The sequence below is a fragment of the Pelophylax lessonae genome (genome assembly GCF_965119305.1).
Source record: "Pelophylax lessonae genome assembly, chromosome: 7".
Classification (NCBI taxonomy): Eukaryota; Metazoa; Chordata; class Amphibia; order Anura; family Ranidae; genus Pelophylax; species Pelophylax lessonae.
Window position 1 is genome coordinate 278,188,945 of NC_138774.1, and position 22,637 is coordinate 278,211,581.

The following is a 22,637-nucleotide window of genomic DNA, read 5'->3' on the forward strand; positions in this document are numbered from 1 at the left end:
CATGAGATTGTAACACAGGAGGGGAAATAGACAGATTTCATACACTCCAGCACTCGCTGAAATGGGGAGCAGTCAATAATACCATGATTTATAGGAGACAATGTTTTAGCTCGGCGACACAGACCAAGGAGGGCAAGGGTTCCATACGTGGTGATGTAATGGACTTTTGCCGCAAACTGTTGTAAAAGGCAAGACTCGATAAATGTTTAAATGTTGGCCTTTGTTCAGAAAATGTTAACGGTTTGGCCAGAACTGGTTTACATTTTCTTTTATATTCTGGAGCTCTGGCTGCAAGATCTCTGCACCGGAGTTCTGTTCCTGGACCTTCTATAGCTATGAAAGGAAGAACGTACTGAAGAAAGGAAGCACGTACTGAAGAAAGGAAGCACGTACTGAAGAAAGGAAGCACGTACTGAAGAAAGGAAGCACGTACCGAAGAAAGGAAGAACGTACCGAAGAAAGGAAGAACGTACCGAAGAAGGGAAGAACGTACCGAAGAAGGGAAGAACGTACCGAAGAAGGGAAGAACGTACCGAAGAAGGGAAGAACGTACCGAAGAAGGGAAAAACGTACCGAAGAAAGGGAAAGACCAGGGCTGCTTTTGTGGCTTATCTTTTTTTAAATGCTAGTTGCCTGGCTGTCTCTTGCTTCAGTATTTTTGAGACCCTGACCTGGAACAAGCATGCAGGTTAGAAAGTTGGTGCCCTCAGAACTTCCAATTTCACCTTGTTGCAGGTCAGTGATCCTGTACATCATTGGTCCTCAACTCCGGTCCTCGGGGCCCACTAAGAGGCAAGGTTTGCAAGATAACTACATTACATCACAGGTGATCTCATTTGCTGCTCAGTAAATGAAGTATTCTAGTCTGCATCTCCTCAAGGTAATACTTTAAATCTGGCCTGTTAGTGGGCCCCGAGGACCGGAGTTGAGGACCACTGCTGTACATGATCCAATGGGTCAACATAACAGCCATGCAAATTTTTAAGAGTCTCCTACTGATATCCTATCAACTATATAATGCAAGGATCTTTTTAAACTACCCACAATGTTCACATTCAGTCAGGTAGACTCTTGCTCTTCATCTGTAAGAGATTGTACTATCAGAATATGACATGCATAGCCAACATTTTAGCAAGTATCCATTTTTTTTTTCATTTAGCGGTTCCCTCGAGTTCTGACCACCCTTGAGGGTAAACAGCAGTGATAGGCCAAGAAAATACTTTGAACACATTCGTATTTCTCCACTTGTTAGATGTATGATTTTTTGTGGATCCAACTACAGATGCCCTGGTCAGGCAGCATTTCATATCTACCAACACGTTTTTATTAAAATTGTCCTGTTTATGGGCTTCACCTGATCTAGTCCAGAAGTCTCCAAACTTTCTAAGCAAAGGGCCAGACTGTGGTCAGTGGTCAGTGGGAGTGAAGCATGTGCCATCATTGGTTTTAATGGCAGGAATAGTTCACCACTGTGGGTATCAGTGGGAGAAATAATGCCGCAACATTGGTATCCATGGGAGAAGTAGTGCCCCATTATTATCAGTGAAAGGAATAGTCCCCCATCATTGGTGTCATTGGGAGGAATAGTGTCCCATTATTATCAGTGGAAGGAATAGTGTCCCATCATTGGTGTCAGTGGGAGATATAGTACCCCATTGTTATCAGTGGGAGGAATAGTGTGCCATCATTGGTATCGGTGAGAATAGCATCCCGTCATTGGGAGGAATAGTGCCCCATCATTGGTGTCGGTGGGAGGAATAGTGCCCCATCATTGGTGTCGGTGGGAGGAATAGTGCCCCATCATTGGTGTCGGTGGGAGGAATAGTGCCCCATCATTCTTGTCAGTGGGAGGAATAGTGCCCCATCATTCTTGTCAGTGGGAGGAATAGTGCCCCATCATTCTTGTCAGTGGGAGGAATAGTGCCCCATCATTGGTGTCAGTGGGAGGAATAGTGCCCCATCATTGGTGTCATTGGGAGGAATAGTGTCCCATTATTATCAGTGGAAGGAATAGTGTCCCATCATTGGTGTCAGTGGGAGATATAGTACCCCATTGTTATCAGTGGGAGGAATAGTGTGCCATCATTGGTATCGGTGAGAATAGCATCCCGTCATTGGGAGGAATAGTGCCCCATCATTGGTGTCGGTGGGAGGAATAGTGCCCCATCATTGGTGTCGGTGGGAGGAATAGTGCCCCATCATTGGTGTCGGTGGGAGGAATAGTGCCCCATCATTGGTGTCGGTGGGAGGAATAGTGCCCCATCATTCTTGTCAGTGGGAGGAATAGTGCCCCATCATTCTTGTCAGTGGGAGGAATAGTGCCCCATCATTCTTGTCAGTGGGAGGAATAGTGCCCCATCATTGGTGTCAGTGGGAGGAATAGTGCCCCATCATTGGTGTCAGTGGGAGGAATAGTGCCCCATCATTGGTGTCAGTGGGAGGAATAGTGCCCCATCATTGGTGTCAGTGGGAGGAATAGTGCCCCATCATTGGTGTCAGTGGGAGGAATAGTGCCCCATTATTGGTGTCAGTGGGAGGAATAGTGCCCCATCATTTGTGTCAGTGGGAGGAATAGTGCCCCATCATTGGTGTCAGTGGGAGGAATAGTGTCCCATCATTGGTGTCAGTGGGAGATATAGTGCCCCATTATCAGTGGGAGGAATAGTGCCCCATCATTGGTGTCAGTGGGAGGAATAGTGCCCCATCATTGGTGTCAGTGGGAGGAATAGTGCCCCATCATTGGTGTCAGTGGGAGGAATAGTGCCCCATCATTGGTGTCAGTGGGAGGAATAGTGCCCCATCATTGGTGTCAGTGGGAGGAATAGTGCCCCATCATTGGTGTCAGTGGGAGGAATAGTGCCCCATCATTGGTGTCAGTGGGAGGAATAGTGCCCCATCATTGGTGTCAGTGGGAGGAATAGTGCCCCATCATTGGTGTCGGTGGGAGGAATAGTGCCCCATCATTGGTGTCGGTGGGAGGAATAGTGCCCCATCATTGGTGTCGGTGGGAGGAATAGTGCCCCATCATTGGTGTCGGTGGGAGGAATAGTGCCCCATCATTGGTGTCAGTGGGAGGAATAGTGCCCCATCATTGGTGTCAGTGGGAGGAATAGTGCCCCATCATTGGTGTCAGTGGGAGGAATAGTGCCCCATTATTGGTGTCAGTGGGAGGAATAGTGCCCCATCATTGGTGTCAGTGGGAGGAATAGTGCCCCATCATTGGTGTCTGTGGGAGGAAGAATGCACCATGCCAGTGTTCTTAGTAATCCCCCTATGAATTAATTTGTTTTTATGTCTTCCAGGACTGTGATGACAGAAGAATTTAAAGTGCCTGATAAAATGGTGGGATTCAGTAAGTAAATATTTGGTGTTCTAAGCTTCCAATAGTAATTGTATTTTAACATATCCCTGCAGGTGATGCTTGCCTGTCTGTTCCAAGATAGTTTTATAAAGCGCGTTGAAAAAAATAAAACGTACATGACCATGTTTGAAATGCTGTTCTTTGGTGGAGAATAAAGCCTTTACAAAGCTGTGATGTCTGTGTTGACAGAATATAAACGCATAATCCTACAGATTGTTGTCTTCTTTTTTTTTTTTTTTTTTTTTCCTTTTCTCTTTGTTTTTGTGTTGCAATTAACTTTAGCAATTTTTCTCCAGTAATTGGACGGGGTGGGGAACAAATTTCACGAATCCAAACGGAGTCCGGCTGTAAAATTCAGATCGCGCCAGGTAAATCCCTATTATTTTTTTTGTGCCTTTCTTCCTGTCACTGGTTCAGCATTTATATATTTTACTGATTGATGCTGTACAGACTGTTTTTTATTTTTTGTTATTTTGAAGCACTGCAAAACGAATGACTCATTTACACTATTGTCTTGCACTGGCGCATGGGCATTTAATGTATATTGTAGAAGGCGAATCATTTCAATAGGCTGCCTAACACACCAAAAAGGTGCATGTTGCTTTTTTGACAGGGAATTGCAATGCACCTCCGTCAGCTTTGGGGTTCCATTCAGAATGAATAGCACTGCATCGCATCAATGTGCGGGTTAATGCAATGGCAGAGCCTAAATGGGCCCTTATAGTAATACTAAATGTAATTTTTGGGGGCAAAAAAAAAAAAAGTTATACTTTCTCTGTGCAAGGATATTGCAGAGAGCAGTCCCTTACCACCTCCTTGGTGCCCCACTTTCTTTAGACTGCCCACTTAGCAAGCCTTGTGCAATGGTTTGCTCCCGATCTGGGTTGTGTGCATCCATAAACACACACAGCACCAGTAAGTCACACCCTTGCTCCATCCTCAAAGGAGTTTGACAGCACTAAAAGCTTATGGCTCCTGCTCCCTTTTAAGGCGCTTTTCCACTGCATGGAACCGAACGGTTCGGCTCGCTTTTGTGCTTTTCCACTGCTGGTACCGCATGGTACGGTGTAGGAACGGTTCGGTACGGTACGGCGACGCTTTTCCACTGCATGGAACCGAACGGTTCGGCTCGCTTTTGTGCTTTTCCACTGCTGGTACCGCATGGTACGGTGTAGGAACGGTTCGGTACGGTACGGCGACGCTTTTCCACTGCATGGAACCGAACGGTTCGGCTCGCTTTTGTGCTTTTCCACTGCTGGTACCGCATGGTACGGTGTAGGAACGGTTCGGTTCGGTACGGTGGCGCTTTTCCACTGCATGGAAACGAACGGTACGGCTCTCAAAAACAGTACCACCTCGATTGTAGTTCCAAGAGGTACCATATCCCACAATCCTTTGCATGCAGTCACTACTAGCCACTGATTGGTCAGAGAATCCCACCCACCCCGTTGTTATTTCACCCACTTAACTTTAGTACTACTTTAGTGGAAAAGCAAACCATACCGTACCGTACCGAACCGTTCCAACACCATACCATGCGGTACCAGCAGTGGAAAAGCAAACCGGGCCGAGTAGAGCCGAGCCGGTACTTGCAGTGGAAAAGTGCCATTAGTGTATCCTGTGGACCAGGAAGAGAGGAGACCGGTGCTGCAGCCTGGACAGCATTGGATTGGTAAGAGAAGTCGGGTGAGTGGTTAGGGGATTGGGGGGGGGGGGGGTTTACTGAGCAGATAGTAAAGTCAGCAGCAGAGCCAGCTCTCTTATCCAGTACCCTTGCTTACCCGAGGACCAACAGAGAGAATCCCTGTAAGGACATTACTGCATATTTTAATCTGTACAAAGTTGATGGTTTTTGAAGGCACGCCTAGTAGGAGCAGATACTTTTGCTCCACGGTTTGTTATATTTGAAGTGTTGCTTATGACCACCACTTATCCGCTATAGCTTTTAGATGGGTCATCTGTACTGCCAAGAGTCTAGCAAGTAAAGCTCCAATTTACAAATATGCAAACGTCTGTGATATTGATAAACTGTGGCAAAACTGAAACTAGAGGGTGTGCTTACCTATGCACCAAAAGGCCACTTATCTAAAACGTAACCTTTATTATAAATCATAAAAGATATGCAAATGATATAACAGGTATCCCTGCCCTATGGCCTTTGTTTTATTAGTGAGGTAATAGCTTCATTTTTCCTTATTTTTTAATTTATTTATTTTTTTTTTCTTTCTCTTTCCTTTACTTCTTGCCTCTGTGATACGTCAGGAAGGGAGGAGAAAACTTGTCAAAGGATGTAACCCTTGCCCACTGTTAGGTGTGCACCGATCCGATATTAGGATCAGATATCGGCTTCGATACTGACAAAATAGTTGGATCTGGGATCGGAAAAATTAACAGATCCACGGGCCGATCCAGGTTTTTTTTTTCTTTGTCGCAGCAGAACTTATTTCATTCGTCAGCTTCACTTGTGTGTTGAATGCTAGAATCAACATGGAGCGAGCCAAAGAGTTCTGCTGCTACATTTTATTTCTTTATTTAACATTTATTTAGGCTGCGTTCACATGTAAGCGTAGCGTATCGCGGGCAGAACACCGCGATCAGGAAATCATTGCAAATCGCGGGACGCCTGTGCGTTGCCGTTGATTTGCAATGGCACCCCAAACGCTGTGCGATGTTGCCGCGATTTCCTCCTGCCGAACATCGCGCAAACAAAAAAGTGGGTCGCAATAACGCCACAAAGAAGCTCTTGTACCTTTTTTTTGGGCATCATGCAACCCGCGATTTTGTTTGCGCGATGTTACCGCGATTCGGCAGGCGGAAATTGCGGCAACAGCGCACACAGCGTTTGGGGTGCCATTGCAAATCAACGGCAACACACAGGCGTCCCGCGATTTGCAATGATTTCCGGATCGCAGGCAGAATCGCGGTGTTCTGCCCGCGATCCGCTACGCTAACGTGAACGTAGCCTTAAAAGAAGTTTGATTACATTCTATTTTCGATTTGAATGCCACAATTGTTTTTTTTAAATAAGAATAAAATACATTGCATGCATCTGGTATTTTGTCTTAGTTATGTTTAGTTAGTAAAGTCTGGTGCCTTTTCGCCCCCGTTCACACTGGGGCGACCTGTCAGGCGACCTGGTCGCCTGACAGGTCGCCTTCCATAGAGAAGCTGCGGACCCGTTCTTATAGGAGCGACACAAGTCGCTCCGACTTAGAAAAAGGGTCCGGAGCTTCTTTGGGGCGACCTGCATTGACTTAAATGTTATGAAGTCCTTGCCGGCCGCTCCGAGGTCGCGGTGCAAGCAGCGCGCCGCGACCTGTGAGGTCGCCCCGGGAAGTAGCGTCGCCCCAGTGTGAACGGGGCCTTAGCCTCTTCAAGGAAGGTATAAGGTGGAAGGTATACAGTTTATTATTCTACAATAGTACTGGTTCGGTATCGAGTATCGACAGAAACACAAAGCCCAGGTATCGGGACTGAAAAAGTCGGATCGGTGCACCCCTACCCACTGTATACAAAAGCAGTAAGGCATTCTTTTGGCTGGAGTCTCACTTTATGTTAATCATGTTCCCATGTTAGCTAGAAAAAAGTAACGTGCTAATGACTATACAGATAAAACTGTTGGTTTCTTAGGACTCATACTGAAATAGGAGAACTATTATTTCCATGACCGTTGGCAAATGATTGAAGTAAATTGAATGTTGTCCACTGAATTTGTTTTTCAGATAGCGGTGGAATGCCAGAACGGCCCTGTGTCCTCACGGGAACGCCGGAAAGCATAGAGTAAGTGCTTTGTGCCTCCTGTTACTCCACGGAGTCTGGGTTCTTCCTCTGCACTAGTAGCTGCTACGAGTAATCCTCTCCTTTTGTGTTTAGTAGAGGTTTTAGACAAATTGCCATGTTGCAAAGTATAATCTCCCTCCAATCTTTATCCACCAGCCCGCAGTCCTTCTCTCCTTTTTTTCATCCCCCAAAAGCTACTGTGTCTGCTCCACAATTGCAGTGCATTTTTCGCTTGGTGAGCGAATACAAAAGTCCTTAAAGTATCACAGCAGGTAGAGGTGATGCTGTGTACGTCCCCCCCCCCCCCCACTCCCCCCTAATCCTGCTCCACATCACAAGCTCTTAGCTCAGAACTGGCATTAGACAGCTATCTTTCACGTCCCCAGCGTCTGGAAAAGATAGCTGGTTTTGCTGCATCCCAGCAAGTCTTGGGACTTTTCAGGGCGTTTCATAAGCCCACTCATTCGTGCCAGGCTGCTGTGACCGCTGATCTGGAATAAGTGTTATTGGCAACTGCATATTACACAGCAAGTGCTAGAGTTGTTGCTTTGTTTTGCTTTTTTTTTTATATACCCATTACTCTTTGCACTTTTCCTGTACAGTGAAAGTGCTGTGGCTGTGTGTAGATGGTTTTTCTCCTTTTCATAGGAAACCCCAGTGTAACCCAGTTGTGCCTGAATATAATAGAAAATTGACACTTGACATTAAACTGGAATAAAAAGAACTGGGCAGCATGGTGGCTAAGCAGTTAACACTGAGGTCCTTGGGTACTCTTCTTATCAGACATTCCCCTGTGTGGAGTTCAGACATATCCCCCCCCCCGTGTAGGGTTTCCCCTGGGACTAGTCCACAAACATAGTGGTATGCAAGTTGTTTTTCACCAAATTTTTCTCCCCCCCCCCCCCCCCCCCCCCCATGCAATGGGGCTGTGCATACACTGCATGGATTAATTGCTCATTTTGTGTAGGGCTGTACACAGTGCCTTTAGCGCTTTTCCACTGCATAGACCTGAACGGTTCGGCTCGCTTTTGCACTTTTCCATTGCATGGTACGGTGTTGGAACGGTTCGTTACGGTGCGGCGGCACTTTTCCACTACATGGAACCGAACGGTACGGCTCGCTTAAACAGTACCACCTTGGTTGTGGTTCCAAGAGGGCTGTACCGATACCGTATCCCACAATCCTTTGCATGCATCCTTGACTGTTTGTCACTACTAGCCACTGATTGGTCAGAGAATCGTTATCCCACCCACTTACTACTTTAGTGGAAAAGCAAACCGTACCAACACCCTACCATGCGGTACCATGCAGTGGAAAACCAAACCGAGCCAAGCAGGGCCGAGTGGAGCCGAGTCAGTACTTGCAGTGGTAAAGTGCCATATGTCACCCAATCCTTAGATTCTCTGTAAAAAGCGCACCTCCCCCCACGGTGAACTGTTCCTGACGGCTTAGTTTCCATAGTCAATCTAGGAGTGTGATGACATCAGGAACAGCCCACTACACAAGACCACTGACCTGTGGGGGGTGTAGGAGCCAAAGGGGGTCGGTCTTGCGATGGGAGGATTAGGGGAGTATATCTCAGCTCTCTGGGCCCCTACACAAAAAACGGGCAGTTTAAAGAGGAAGTTAAATCGTCTATTTTAGTTGTACCTACAGGTAAGCCTATAATAAGGCTTGCTTCTAGGTACTGTGAATATCTCCTAAACTTGGAGAAAGTTTAGGAGAAATTAAGAGTTCACGCAGTGAAGACGTCATCTGCGCATGAGCTCTGAAGGTCTGGCTTACCGTGCTGGACCTTCAGAGCCTGTGCTGCAAGTGGCAGTTCCCGCACGCATGCATAGGAGTGACACACTGAAGGTAAAAAAACATTTAGCGGGTAGCAGCCCCCCCCCTAATATTTACTTGAGCCCTATCTTAATCCAGCAATGTGCACAAAAGCCTCAGCTCCCTGGGGACTCTCCCTTCTAATTAGCTGAGACAGCAGTGGGAGCCATTGACTCCTGCTGCTGTCAATTACAGCCAGTGACCTAATAAGAGAAGGGGCTGGGCCGAGCCATGGCTCTGTGCGTGAATTGGACACACAAAGTCGTGGCTTGGGAAAGAGTCTACTTGGGTTCCCCCATTGCAAGCCTCTTGCTCTGGGGGCAGTAGGGAGGAGCCAAGAGCACTAGCGAGGGACCCGAAAAGAGGAGAATCGGGGTTGCTTTGTGTAAAACCATTACACAGAGTAGGTAGGTATAACCTATTTGTTAAAAAAGCCTTAAATATCATTTTAAGCTGGGGCTGGTTTTATGTCCCGTGTGATGGTGCCATCTTTAGTTTTAGTCCAGCCCCACTTGGCAGAGCCAGTGGCATGACACCAGTGATCTTTTTTATTTTCTGTAAAGGAGGCATTCTGATCGCCTTCTTCCCACTGACCCCTGACGATTTGATTTCAGATAGGACGCTGCCCTATATGAAAGGGTTAGTTTATTTTGGATGTGTGGTTTTTATACTCCCTTCCCTGTGTTTATGTAGCTGTATAGAGCTAGGTCTGTGGAAGAATGTAATGTCACTTTAATGGTGTTCTGAGATGCTGAGTGACAGTTGTGCCTAGAGAAAATTGCAGCTTTCAAAAGGAGACTGGTGAGATATTAAAGGCTGTAATGAAAAGTTATGTGTTTTCTACCCCTTTACACTTACAGTAAACCTGTATTCCCTTCAAGTAAGTCTTTGGAGTTTCTTTGCAAATACAGCTCAAGTTCCTATGCAGATAATTTCTGAAATTTGCTTAGGCAGAGACGCTCACCCCCAGTTGCAATGTCCTGCCTTTGCAGTAGGCTGTTTGGCCACCATGCTTTGTCTTGTGGGCGGCTTATGGGGGGGGGGGGGGGTTTTATCTCTGTCTTCCCCCTTTTCGGCGCTCTTCCAGGGGGTTCTGGCAGCAGTATGTTTAGGGAGGAATGCCCAGAATGCCAGCAGTCTGCGTTTCAGGTATTCGTCTCTTGGCACACACAGCCCTAAACGATGGTAGCACTCACTTTACCATCCAGCTGCTGTAACTGTCAGTTTCTCAAAGTGTTTACCTGCAGTGGCGGCTGGTGCTCGGTAATTCGGGGTGGGGGAGGGGGGGTTGTTGGGGGTTCGGCAAACCAATGCGCACTATTTCCCCTCCGGTCGATCAGTTGGCAAGCGATACGACACCCCCCCCCAACGGTCTGCCTCCTTACTTCCTCCTGGCCGAGCCGGGGAGTGCTGGATGGCTGAGCCGCTGTCCTCCTCCAGCCATGTCTCTTCTGCCTCTTCCCAGTAAGATCGCTTCTCCTTTTGGCCAATTGGGAAAGGGGTCTCACAACCCTCTTCCTGATTGGCTGGGAGGAGAGTCAGTGTGACCATAGCAAATATTCATTCACTATTGTCACACAACTGGGTGGGCTCTGCGCCCAGAGCCAACCCTTTTTTTTTTGAAGCTTATTAGAGCCTCTGGCTCAAATCACGTGCTTCAAAAAAAAAAAAAAAAAATAAATCCCCTATTGGAATCCATGCGGTCCTGCATGTAATTAGGGGACCGGACGCATTGATAGGGAGCGGCGCCCCTGCGCCCCCCGATTGACAGGCCGCCCCGGTTTACCAGGCTGCTGGCAGTGGGGCTGGACAGTATGCCTGTGCCTTCCGGCCGCACCTACATGGTAAATTTGAATGCATCAGGGCTTAATACCCAGTGTGCATGAGGCCTAAGGAGTCGAGGAAAAATGTTGCCTGTATTGGATTTCTGGCTTGTGAATTTTTTTTTTTTTTTTTTTTAATGTGAGCAGTGTAAGGGCTTGATCTGAAAGAAAGTTTTAGGGTTGAATTACTTACATATTTACTGTAATCATCTAAATGCATTTATCTCTTATCCCTACAGGCATGCAAAGCGTCTCTTAGGTCAAATCGTGGACCGCTGTCGAAATGGGCCTGGTTTTCACAATGAAATGGATGGCAACAGCACTGTCCAAGAGATCCTCATCCCAGCATCCAAAGTTGGCTTAGTTATTGGCAAGGGGGGAGAGACCATCAAACAGCTGCAGGTAAAAGGTCCTGCCCCATGTTTTGCCAAAAAAACTCCAGCACAGCATGGGTTAATGTGACTTTTATCCTTGGGTCCATTATCAGCACCAACCCCCCCATTGCCCTTTTTCCTTATCCATACCATTTTGCTAATAGTTTAGCTCTGCAGCAGGTATAAGTGTGTGTAATTATACTCAGTGTGGAGCATTTCTTTGTGGGATGTTAATATTCAGAATATTCAGAGTGCAGACTGCTGCTAATTAGCACTTAATTCCCGGTACCTCAGTACCTTTTTAAAAGTGCTTTTTATTTCTTAAATTTCTATTTTAGTTCCTCTTCTGTTTTAGCTTAAAAAAAAAAAAAAATCGAAATTGTCATTTTGAATGCATAGTATAAATGCAGCTCCAAACAGGCGAGTGACTGATATTAATCGCTAGTTCCAGTTATGTGATAAGCAATCTGCAAAATAAGCGTAAGAAGCCACTCTTAACGCACATTAGACAGGTACTCAAAATGTCACTGATTTGATTAATGGCTACAATGTATTGCTTTCTTGAAGCTGATGGACAGGTAAGCCCTCGCACACTTCGGTTACTATGGTGAAAACATTAAAAAGAAGGTATTTTAAAATTTACCCATTCCTTGTAAGAAAACAAATTCTTTACAGTGGGAATTGCACTTTTGAATTGTTGATTTGTAGAACGTTAATTAGCTTTAAGTTTTTAAATAAGGAATTAGTTGGTTTTGGCGCCGGCATGTTGGTGCTGCTTCCTTTTGGCACAGCAAGCTGGACTTTTGTGGCGTTGGGATGGCTGCGGCAAAGTAAGTATGGATCTAAAGGGACTATCTTCGTGTAAGGGGTTGAGGTTTAATTTTAGGGTTAGCTTTTCAAGTAGAAGTCCACACTAATATTAAAATCCCTGCATCTATAGACATCCACGATAAAACAATAACCTATCTAGCCCTGTAAAGAGAAAAAAATCGGCATACATAACTTTTTTGAAGCCCATCCGGTCCGATCCTACGCTTCGCTTTTGGCCTCGGCTTTGCTTTTGGCCTCGGCTTTGCTTTTGGCCTCGGCTTTGCTTTCTGGCCGCGCCTTTGCTTTCTGGCCGCGCCTTTGCTTTCTGGCCGCGCCTTTGCTTTCTGGCCGCGCCTTTGCTTTGGAGGCGGGTGCAGAGGACACATCCGACAACGGAAGCCCCATAGTAAGTCTATGGGTGACATCACTCCCTATTCATTTCACAACTGTTGTCGGCCGTGTCCACTCCAGAGCTTCCACCACTGGAGACCGGATCGGCTTCAAAAAAGGTATGTATACTGATTTCTTCTTTACAGGGCTATATAGGTTAGTGTTAGATCATGGATGTCTGTAGATGCAGGGATTTTAGGTTTAGGGTGGACCAGTGGCGGTTGGTCTGGGGGGGGTAGGGGGGCAGCGGACAGTCCACACCATACCCCCCGACCACACCAGCTCCAGCCAGCACACCATACTCTATGTTTATCTGCTTTTGTCACACTACTGGGCGGGCTCAGGGCACAGTGCTCTGCGCCCCGAGCCCACCCTTTTTTGAAGCCTATGACATGGCTTCTCCTTTAGAACAATCGGGAAACTGGTCTCAGGACCCGCTTTCTGTTTGGCCAGGAGGAGGATCCATGTGACAATAGCAAATATTTATTCGCTATTGTCACACAACCGGGCGGGCTCAGGGCGCAGTGCTCTGCGCCCCGAGCCCACCCTTTTTTTGAAGCCTACTAGAGCCTCTGGCTTTAATCACGTGCTTCAAGAAAAAAAAACCTCATTGGAATCCATGCTTCCGGCGCCCTGCATGTAGATTAGGGGGCCAGACGCATGGATAGGGGGGGGTGGGGGGTGGCGCTCCTGCGCCCCCAATGGAGGAGCCGCCACTGGGGTGGACTAACACTTTAAGGCAGGGGTCTCCAAACTTTTCTAAACAAAGGGCAAGTTTACTGTCTTTTAAGACTTTTAGGGGACCATACTATGGCTATTGGGAGTAGAAAAAGTCCTAATGTCAGTGGAAAAAAAAAACAATGCCCCATCTTTGGTGTCAGTCGGAGGAATTGTGCCCTATTGTTGGTGTTATTGGGAGGGATTTTGCCCCCCCCCCCCTATTATTGATCTCATTGGGAGGAATTGTGCCCCTTCATTGGGGTCAGTGAGGGGGAATTTTGCCCTATTGTTGGTATCACTGCATGAAATAGTGCCACAAGGGTCGGATAACAGCAAGCATAGGGCTGCATCTGGCTCCCAAGCCGCAGTTTGGAGACCACTGCTCTAAGTTGTTAAAAGGACAATAATATGTATTTTTCAGGTGGTACATATTACATTTTTTTTTTTTTTTTTTTTGATCAACCAGTGGGCTGATTGAAAATACCTGAACAGATTCTCTCATCCACACATACATGGTGGATGCAGGAATTCTCCCCGCTGGGCTATTCTGTCTGTGTTCTGACAATGAGGACTGCTCCGCTGGGTTCCCACTATTGCGATGCAGGAACACAATGCGACTATAGTGTGGGTTCCCGCATCGCATCTCTCTCGCAGGCAGTTCACGCTGCCCTCTGCGAACTGCTGCAGGTGTCAATACGAAGTTGACACCCCAGATCATTTCACAGCTGGGGGGGGGAATGTTTCTTGCAGCGTTTTCATGCAAAAGCAATGCGATCTGAATTTGCATTGCACAGACATCGCATGCATCTGCACAGCGGTGCGAATTACATGCAGTGTCTGAGCCCAGGCTTGGAATACACTGATGAACTCTGCAGTGCCTTGGCTGCATGCACTGATTGAACAACAATTTGCCAGTGGTCCTGTACAACAGTGGTCCTCAACTCCGGTCCTCAGGGCCCACTAACAGGCCAGATTTTAAGTATTACCTTTGGAGAGATGCAGACTAGAGTACTGCAATCACTGAGCAGCAAATGATATCACCTGGGATGTATATCAGTTATCTTGCAAACCTGGCCTGTTAGTGGGCCCTGAGGGCCAGGGTTGGGGACCATTGCTGTACAAGACTAACTACTCGAATGGGAATGGCCATAGATGATTTAAAATTCAGCCTGTCTCTGCTGAACCTGCTAATTTTTTTTTTTTTTTTTGGATTGATCTATGGCCAGCTTAAAGGATAAGTTCACCTTTCAGAGCATGTTAAACCATTATTCAGGTGTTATGTGTAACATGCTCTAGGTTTAGGTGAACATCGGGTTTAGCTGCAGAAATCCAACGAAGTGGGAGTGGATAGCTGTTGAGACAAGATATCTGCCACACATGGAGTGCATTGTTTTTAGTGGGTTAAAGAACTCATAGACTTGCAATGTGAGCAGTAGTAAATCATAGTGAGCAGTAGTAAATCATAACCATTGTTTTAGCATTGCTAATCTGGAAGCAGAACCTGTATCCAGCAAATAAGGCTGCCCATATGTACATGTATTAAACCTACAATCAAGGTTTCTAAAATCTTAGCACATATTTACCTCAAGCTTATTGGTGCTGGTCTAATGCATGGATAATTAAAAGTATAGGAATTATCCACGCTAAAATCTACATGTAATGTATAAATCAGCAGCTAGCATCACATTTATTATAAATAAACGATAAATATATAAAACACGCAGTGCTTGATAGCAATCTGTAAAGCAGAATATAGAAGTAAGTCCTTGGGAGAAAAAGCCGGAGGAAAGAGTATCCCAGCACCAGCCTCGGTGTGACAGATGGAACGACCACAGTGATCAAACAATTCTCCTCAGGGAAGGAGTGGACCCTAAACTCGCTGGATGAACATCAGATGGAACCCTCAATCCAGAAGAGTAGTGACACTTCATATAGAAAACTCCACCAGAGATAATCAAGTCTGTAGCCTAAGGGCCGCCTCATAGACCTCAAATCTCCAGCAGTCCAGCATGTGTCCACTTCCGATACTAATGCAGTTTACCCCATGAGAGCATAAAAAATACTATAGTGCAGTATGTTCTAAAAATCAATGGTATCTTGTAAAAAATGCACACTTATGTATTGTAAAAAAATGCACTCTCAAGTATAGTACAATCAGTAAGTGTTTCGTATATACAATCATAAAAGCCGCACCTTACGTGTTTCGTCATGAAATGACATCATCAGTGGCGTGATGCACAGATAAGAAAGCAGTCTTCTTCATCCTTATCTGTGTATTGGCCCCACATGGAAGTACACTCTGGCATGCATGTGGAGGTCCATACAGGTCTATGTAGCTGGCTGCATGTCATTGATTTGAACAGACTGCCTGCATGGGTCTGCACAGAACACTCTGTATCCCATGCAGATGAAGACTGTCACTTCGCATGGGTATGCGGATCAGAACACCTGCGTAAATGAAGCCTTAGGCCCCTTTCATGCAGGCCATCAATTGCCCTCTATGGGGCGTCGGATGTAACAGATGTGTGTTTACACCCGCCAACATCCGATCCGGTCTACCAAAAACGGATGGATGAAGGATCCCCATCTGTCTGGCAGATCAGTTGGCAGTTGGATGTAAACGGACAGGCGGTCTGTTACCACCCAACTGCCCATAGAGGAAACCGGGCTCTGTCCGCTCGGCTTTAGCGGAGCAGAGACGCTCATCTGCCTGCCCAGGGGGAATCTGGACAGATCCGCTGTCATGGCCCCTAGCAGGGGGCATAACTACAGGGGTTGCAATTGCAACCGGGCCCCATGCTCCAGGGGGCCTGTGCGGCTCCCCTGTACACCTGGATAGGAGGGGCGGCATGTAGAGAAATCACTGTCCTGTTTCCACCTGTAGCTGCAGGAGGAAAATGGAGGAGATTGGTTCCTCTGTATGCTGCCCCACCACTCCTCCTATCCAGTTCATTTGTGTTCTGCTGTCTCTGGGCCCCTGTGTGCTCCCGCTCTCCCCACTGCGCTCCCTCCCCTCTCCTGACGGCTGCTGCAGGGGATGTGTCACAATAGAGAACCAGGAAGGGGTTGGAAAATATGTAATTTACCAGCTCCTTCCTTTTCTGAATGGACAGAGTCATAGTCAGTGACATTGTAAAAAAAATGAAATAAAAAGGTTAAAAAAATAATAAAATTAAAGTACCAAAAAACAAAAACTACTGACACCAGTGGGTGAACTTTCAGGATCGCAAAGGTCACACTTGCGACCGGTCACTGGCATTCCACCACCGTGGGGAGGCCCCAAGATGGCAGGAAGGGGGGGGCCCACTGCAGAACTTGTGAAAGAGTCCTGCTGCGGGACCATAAAAAAAGGGTCCCAGGATCAGTGGTAAGAGCCCCCAGGCTTGAAGGGAAGGGTCCAGGGGCCCTGCACTCTGAGAGGAAGCATAAAAAAAATTCCGTTGACGCTTTAGTGCATCTATAGTGCATGATTTTTTTTAAAAAAAGGTCTTGGATAGCGTAGGGAAGGCTTAGAACCCCTATCAGATTTTTTTTTTAGGATGGGAAATATAAAAGCTTATGTTGCCAAAACTGGGATGGAAAAGAAGTCTTCTAGAGAGGATTGTTTAGAAGGGAATTTACCCTCATTTGTGGTTTAAGAAAAGTCATCTGTAGCATACAGGGCACAGCAATAGGTTTACTTTAATGGCCCCCAACCCTCCCCACCAGGTTTACTTTAATGGCCCTCGCCCCTCCCCACCAGGTTTACTTTAATGGCCCTCGCCCCTCCCCACCAGGTTTACTTTAATGGCCCTCGCCCCTCCCCACCAGGTTTACTTTAATGGCCCCCACCCCTCACCACCAGGTTTACTTTAATGGCCCCCATCCCCCACCAGGTTTACTTTAATGGCCCTCACCCCACCAGGTTTACTTTAATGGCCCTCATCCCACCAGATTTACTTTAATGGCCCTCACCCCACCAGGTTTACTTTAATGGCCCTCACCCCACCAGGTTTACTTTAATGGCCCTCACCCCACCAGGTTTACTTTAATGGCCCTCACCCCACCAGGTTTACTTTAATGGCCCTCACCCCACCAGGTTTACTTTAATGGCCCTCACCCCACCAGGTTTACTTTAATGGCCCTCGCCCCTCCCCACCAGGTTCACTTTAATGGCCCTCGCCCCTCCCCACCAGGTTTACTTTAATGGCCCTCGCCCCTCCCCACCAGGTTTTTTTTAATGGCCCCCACCCCTCCCCACCAGGTTTACTTTAATGGCCCCCACCCCTTACCACCAATCTGGCTATGTACACTCTCCTTTATTCCCCCACTACTTCAGTAATCTGCTAGGATTACCATTATTTCTGGGCCTTTAGGAGCTTCATAATTTTGTCTTCCCCCATGTGACACCAAATGGTACTTGGTATTTGGCCCAGCGCTGTCCCATGCAAGTTTCCTCCACTTCGAGAGCCGAACAGTGGAGGGGGAACAAAGGAAAGCCGTGTGCAGCTGGGGAGGAAGACCTTAAAGGGAACCTGTTGCTTTGCCCTTCATTGGGGAAAGCACATTTACTTTAAAGTAGATCTGTATTTACATTTTTTTGGTTATGTTTTGCTATTATCTATACAAATTATAAGAAACGTGAAATGCTTAACTTTCCTGGTAACTTCTTACATTAAAAACAGAGGGCCTAGATCAGTGGTCTTCAAAGTATGGCCCTCCAGTTTTTCAGGAACTACAATTTCCATCATGCCTAGTCATGTCTGCGAATGTCAGAGTTTTACAATGCCTCATGGGACGTGTAGTTCCTCAACAGCTGGAGGGCCGTAGTTTTAGGGTCCCTGGCCTAGGTATTTGGTCACATGATCTCTGGTGAAGGGAAGGGTTGGACATCAGAGTTGGCTGGTCATCCAGTTGAGCAGAGATCACATGGTCAAGTGTCTTGGCTTTTTATTTTTTTAAAAACATTTTTGAAGACCGCCTGAAGCAGGTCAGGAAAGGAAAGTGCTTCAGCTTTTTTATTAGTATCTATGTACTGTTAATATAGCTTTATGTCATTAGAGATTAGATACGTTTTTAAGTGGTTGGCTTCATGTGGGATTATTTGAGTAAGTCTGTAGCTAACACCATTACTTAGGTGACATTTGTCTGTCTGATGGCTGTCTGTCTGTCACTTCTTAAACATCTCATTTCATGACACTTGCTCTCATGTTGCAGGAGAGGACTGGTGTTAAAATGATCATGATCCAAGACGGCCCATTACCAACAGGTGCAGACAAACCCCTTCGGATCACAGGAGACCCTTTCAAAGTGCAGGTGTGTGAGCTTTGTGAGCCTGACCAATAGCAGAGCTTTGATTTACTGAAGCTGAACTCTTAGATAAGCGACTTTTTATATATGTGTATGGTCTTGCCTGCAAAGAAAAAAATGTTTGTTCAGCCAGTCTCCTGATCCAGGCAGCCTTGCCAAACCGCATAGCCAAGTCAGTGATATCACCTTTTTTTTCTGATACCATTAACCACTTCAGCCCCGGAAGGTTTTACCCCATTTAATGACCAGGCCTTTTTTGGCCATACGGCACTGCGAACGTGCGACGCTGTGCTCAAAATGTAGGTTCTTCTTTTTCCCCACAAATAGGGCTTTCTTTTGGTGGTATTTGATCACGTCTGCGGTTTTTATTTTTTTGCGCTATAGACAAAAAAGGCCGACCGTTACGAGAAAAAAAACATAATATAATATTTAATATATATATATATATATATATATATATATATATATATATATATATATATATATATATATATATATTATATTTTAATCTAATGTGTGTGTATTTTTTCTTTTTTTTTTTTTTTTTTTACTTTCTGCTGTAAAACCAATAAAAAGTAAAAAATCAAATGTATTCATCAATTTAGGCCAATTTGTGTTCTGCTACATATTTTTGGTAGAAAAAAAAAATCCCAATAAATGTATATTGATTGGTTTGCGCAAAAGTTGTCACGTCCTACAAACTTTAGGATCGATTCGAGGAATTTTTTAAAAATGTTTTATTAGTAATGGCGGCGATCAGCGATATATATATATATATATATATATATATATATATATATATATATATATATATATTTTTTTTTTTTTTTTTTACAGGACTGCGACATTGCAGCAGACAAATCTGACGCTTTTTGTGGACCACTGATGCCAAAAGAGTGATCAGTGATTTTTACTACGAATGGCGGAAATCAGCTATTTTTAGGGGGGACTGCGACATTGCGGCGGACAGATTGGAAACCTAACTGACACTTTTGAGGGGACCAGTGACATTACTACAGTAATCGGTGCTAAAGCTATGCACTGTCACTGTACTAATGACACTGTCAGGGAAGGGGTTAATATCAGGGGAAATCAGAGGGTTAAGTGCGCTCCTAAGGGAGTGCTTTCTAGGGGCTCTTTCACACGGGCGTTCCGATCAGATCCACCTGTTGGTTTTTTTAGGCAGATCTGATCGAATCCCCCATGCATCCCTATGGGGCAGCGGATGTCAGCGGTGACATGTCCGCTGACACCAGCTGCCATCCGCATCCGATCCTGTCCGTGAAATCCGGACAGATGGAAACCCTATTTTCCATCCGTCCAGGGGATCGGATCGGATGGAATCGGATGATAGCGGACAGGTGGTCGCTCTCATCCGATTCCCCCATAGAGATGCATGGGGCTCTGACATCTCCCTCTCTGCACACAGAGCGGAGAGGGAGATGTCACCTTCCTGATCAGTGGGGATCTCTTTTTTAAGATCCCCCTGCTGAGCAGCACGGATCCGCCTATGGAGGCGGATGCTGTGAAAGAGCCCTTACTGTGTGGGGGATGGCTTAGCTGGAGGAAGACTGAGATCCGTGTTCCTGCTTGGCAGAAACACAGGATCTCCATCTTCCTTGTCTGACGGAACGGTTCTGCCTCTCCTCGGAACGATCTGCGGATGCCAGCGGGCATCACGTCCGCCAGACCTGCTGATTGGCTCCTGCTGTGTCCAGTCACAGCGGGAGCGGGTCGCTGGCGCCTCAGACCCAGAGCATGAGCCAATGTACAGGTACGTTGGTTCTTGAAGGAGGGCCACCCTGCCGCAGTAAATCTGCGTGGGGCGGTCCTTAAGTGGTTAAAGGTCATCTCCAGATTTGGCTTGAAGGCTGCTTTTTTTTTCTTTTTTTTTCCTTTTCTTTCTAACACTCCAGTGGGGTTTTTAAGGGAACTAATTGGCCTCCAGTGCTGTCCTTCCTCCTGCCTGTCTGTTGTGTGGGGATTACAGGAAGCTGATATAATACCAATATAATATACTAACAATGTAACAATAACAATCTAATATACTAGCTTTACCTGTGAGTTTCTGAACTCAAAACTTGTGTGGTCACTCACTCACGAGTGTCTAAAAGCAGCACTGCAAGTGTTGCCAATGTAGAGTGTATTCCCACTTGTATTCTCCAACTGCAGCATGGGAGTAGGAAAGGACATATCTTTCTGTTGTGGGTAACAAGAACAGTTTTCCATTTTTTAGATGCTTCTAAAAGTCCTTACATCTAAGGGCTACGTTCACATCTTGGCGTTTTTTGAGTGTTTTTCATCTCTAAGGATCGGCTCAAAAAACACCCAACAAGACCAATCCTATTCATTTCAATGGCCCCCTGTTCACATCTGAGCGTTATGACGTTTTAATCAAAATGCCAGACGCTCAAAAAGAGTACATGAGCTTCTTTTTGGGCAGATTACAGGCGTTTTTGTTAGATGTCAATTAGGGGTGCACCGATCCGACTTTTCTTTTCCCGATAACGAATATCTGGCATTGTGTATCTGCCGATACCGATCCGGAACTACACACATACACAATAGGCATGCAAATGCAGTACAGAGCAAAGCCGCTGCTTCATGTGTACGGCTCCTCCATTCTCAGGCGGAGTGCATCTGATATCACTCCGCCTGTGAGCCAGCCCTATACCAGAAGTAGCGGCTCCCATCCCATACTACTACTACACCAAGTAAGGGACAGCTGAGCCGGGACTCAGCAAAACCGGACTGGCCCGTGGATCAGTAAATTTTACCGATCCAGCTATTGTGGCAGTATCGGCGCTGATATCCGATCCTAATATCGGATCGGTGCATCCCTAATGTCAATGCATTCCTCCAAACACCTGCAAAAACGCCTATAAAAACGCCTGGAAAATAGGAATGCCTAGATGTGAACGTAGCCTAAGATCTGAGCACTGTTACATCTCTGAGGATTCCCATAGTGGGAAGGGATTGCAGCACCGTACATAGAATTAGAGCAAGCCAGAAAGTGAAAACAAAGGAAAAGGCCAATGGGGGCCAGAGCAGAGTGGATGATGAATGTTGTGGCCTGAGGCAGAGCTGAAGATGCTGTGTACAAAAATGTCACGGTGGCCTAACCCCAGATGCAAGAGCACACAGGGAGTAGATGGGGGGGGGGGGGGGGGGCACTGCCTGCTTTTGCATATGCAGTAGGTATTGGATTAACTGGCAAAAGCAAACCTGGCAGGTGAGGTGACACTTAAGGTATGCTCAGATTTTTAAAAAAAATGGGTATATGGGCTATGTTTTTTTTAGGGAGGCGGGTGTCAGTCCAAACCATTACATTTCTTGTGAGAGCGGAATTCTGGACTCCATTGTGCTGCTGCCAACATGGCAGCCTGATAGTAGTAGCACACTTTTAAGCCAGCCTGATTGCATCCCCCTAATAATAAAATATATAAAAGTTTGGTTGGGATTTCATGATAAAAACAAGCTGAAGTTTCCTTTTTAATAGGTTGTCATTGAATGTATCCATACATTGCTTTTACACTGTAGAATGGTGCCCCACTGTAGAATGGTGCCCCACTGTAGAATGGTGCCCCACTGTAGAATGGTGCCCCACGCTAGTGCACGCCGGTGCACACTAGTTTGGTGTCCCACGCCGGTGCACACTAGTTTGGTGTCCCACGCCGGTGCACACTAGTTTGGTGTCCCACGCCGGTGCACACTAGTTTGGTGTCCCACGCCGGTGCACACTAGTTTGGTGTCCCACGCCGGTGCACACTAGTTTGGTGTCCCACGCCGGTGCACACTAGTTTGGTGTCCCACGCTAGTATATAGCCAGAAAACTGTTTGCTTTCTGGCAATGGTTGTGGACTTAAAGCGATTGTATACCACTGACCTTTTTTTTCCTGCAAGGTAAAGTCATAATGTGCTAGTATGCATCGCTTATTAGCACAATATGTGAAATTTACCTTTAAACAAAGCTGTTCCAGCGCTGCATTGTCAGCACTGCAGTAGTTTCCATCTTCACCCGTCTTGCTTCCAGATTCAAGGGCTCTGGCTCTGAGACTGGCCGGAGCTGCGATGACGGCCATCCCGTGCATGCGCTCGGGAGCCATCGTTCGCATCACAGGGCTCTGAAGGAACGGCACGGGTGGCCGTTCCTTTGAGCGCATGCGCCAGTAACTGGCTACATGCAATGTAAATATCTTCTAAACCAGTGATGGTGAACCTTGGCACCCCAGATGTTTTGGAACTACTAAATAACTGAAATCCTTG

At 46.3% G+C, this 22,637-nt stretch overlaps 1 protein-coding gene across 1 annotated transcript in view; it reads left to right on the forward strand.

The window, feature by feature from the left end:
* Positions 1–22,637, forward strand: part of FUBP3 (far upstream element binding protein 3) — a 145,272-nt gene that overhangs the window by 55,640 nt on the left and 66,995 nt on the right. Inside the window, exons 4-8 of the mRNA XM_082263076.1 lie at positions 3,303–3,352; positions 3,658–3,729; positions 7,084–7,141; positions 11,028–11,190; positions 18,279–18,377. Coding sequence (XP_082119202.1) covers positions 3,303–3,352; positions 3,658–3,729; positions 7,084–7,141; positions 11,028–11,190; positions 18,279–18,377 — 442 coding nt within the window. The remainder of the gene's footprint in view (positions 1–3,302; positions 3,353–3,657; positions 3,730–7,083; positions 7,142–11,027; positions 11,191–18,278; positions 18,378–22,637) is intronic.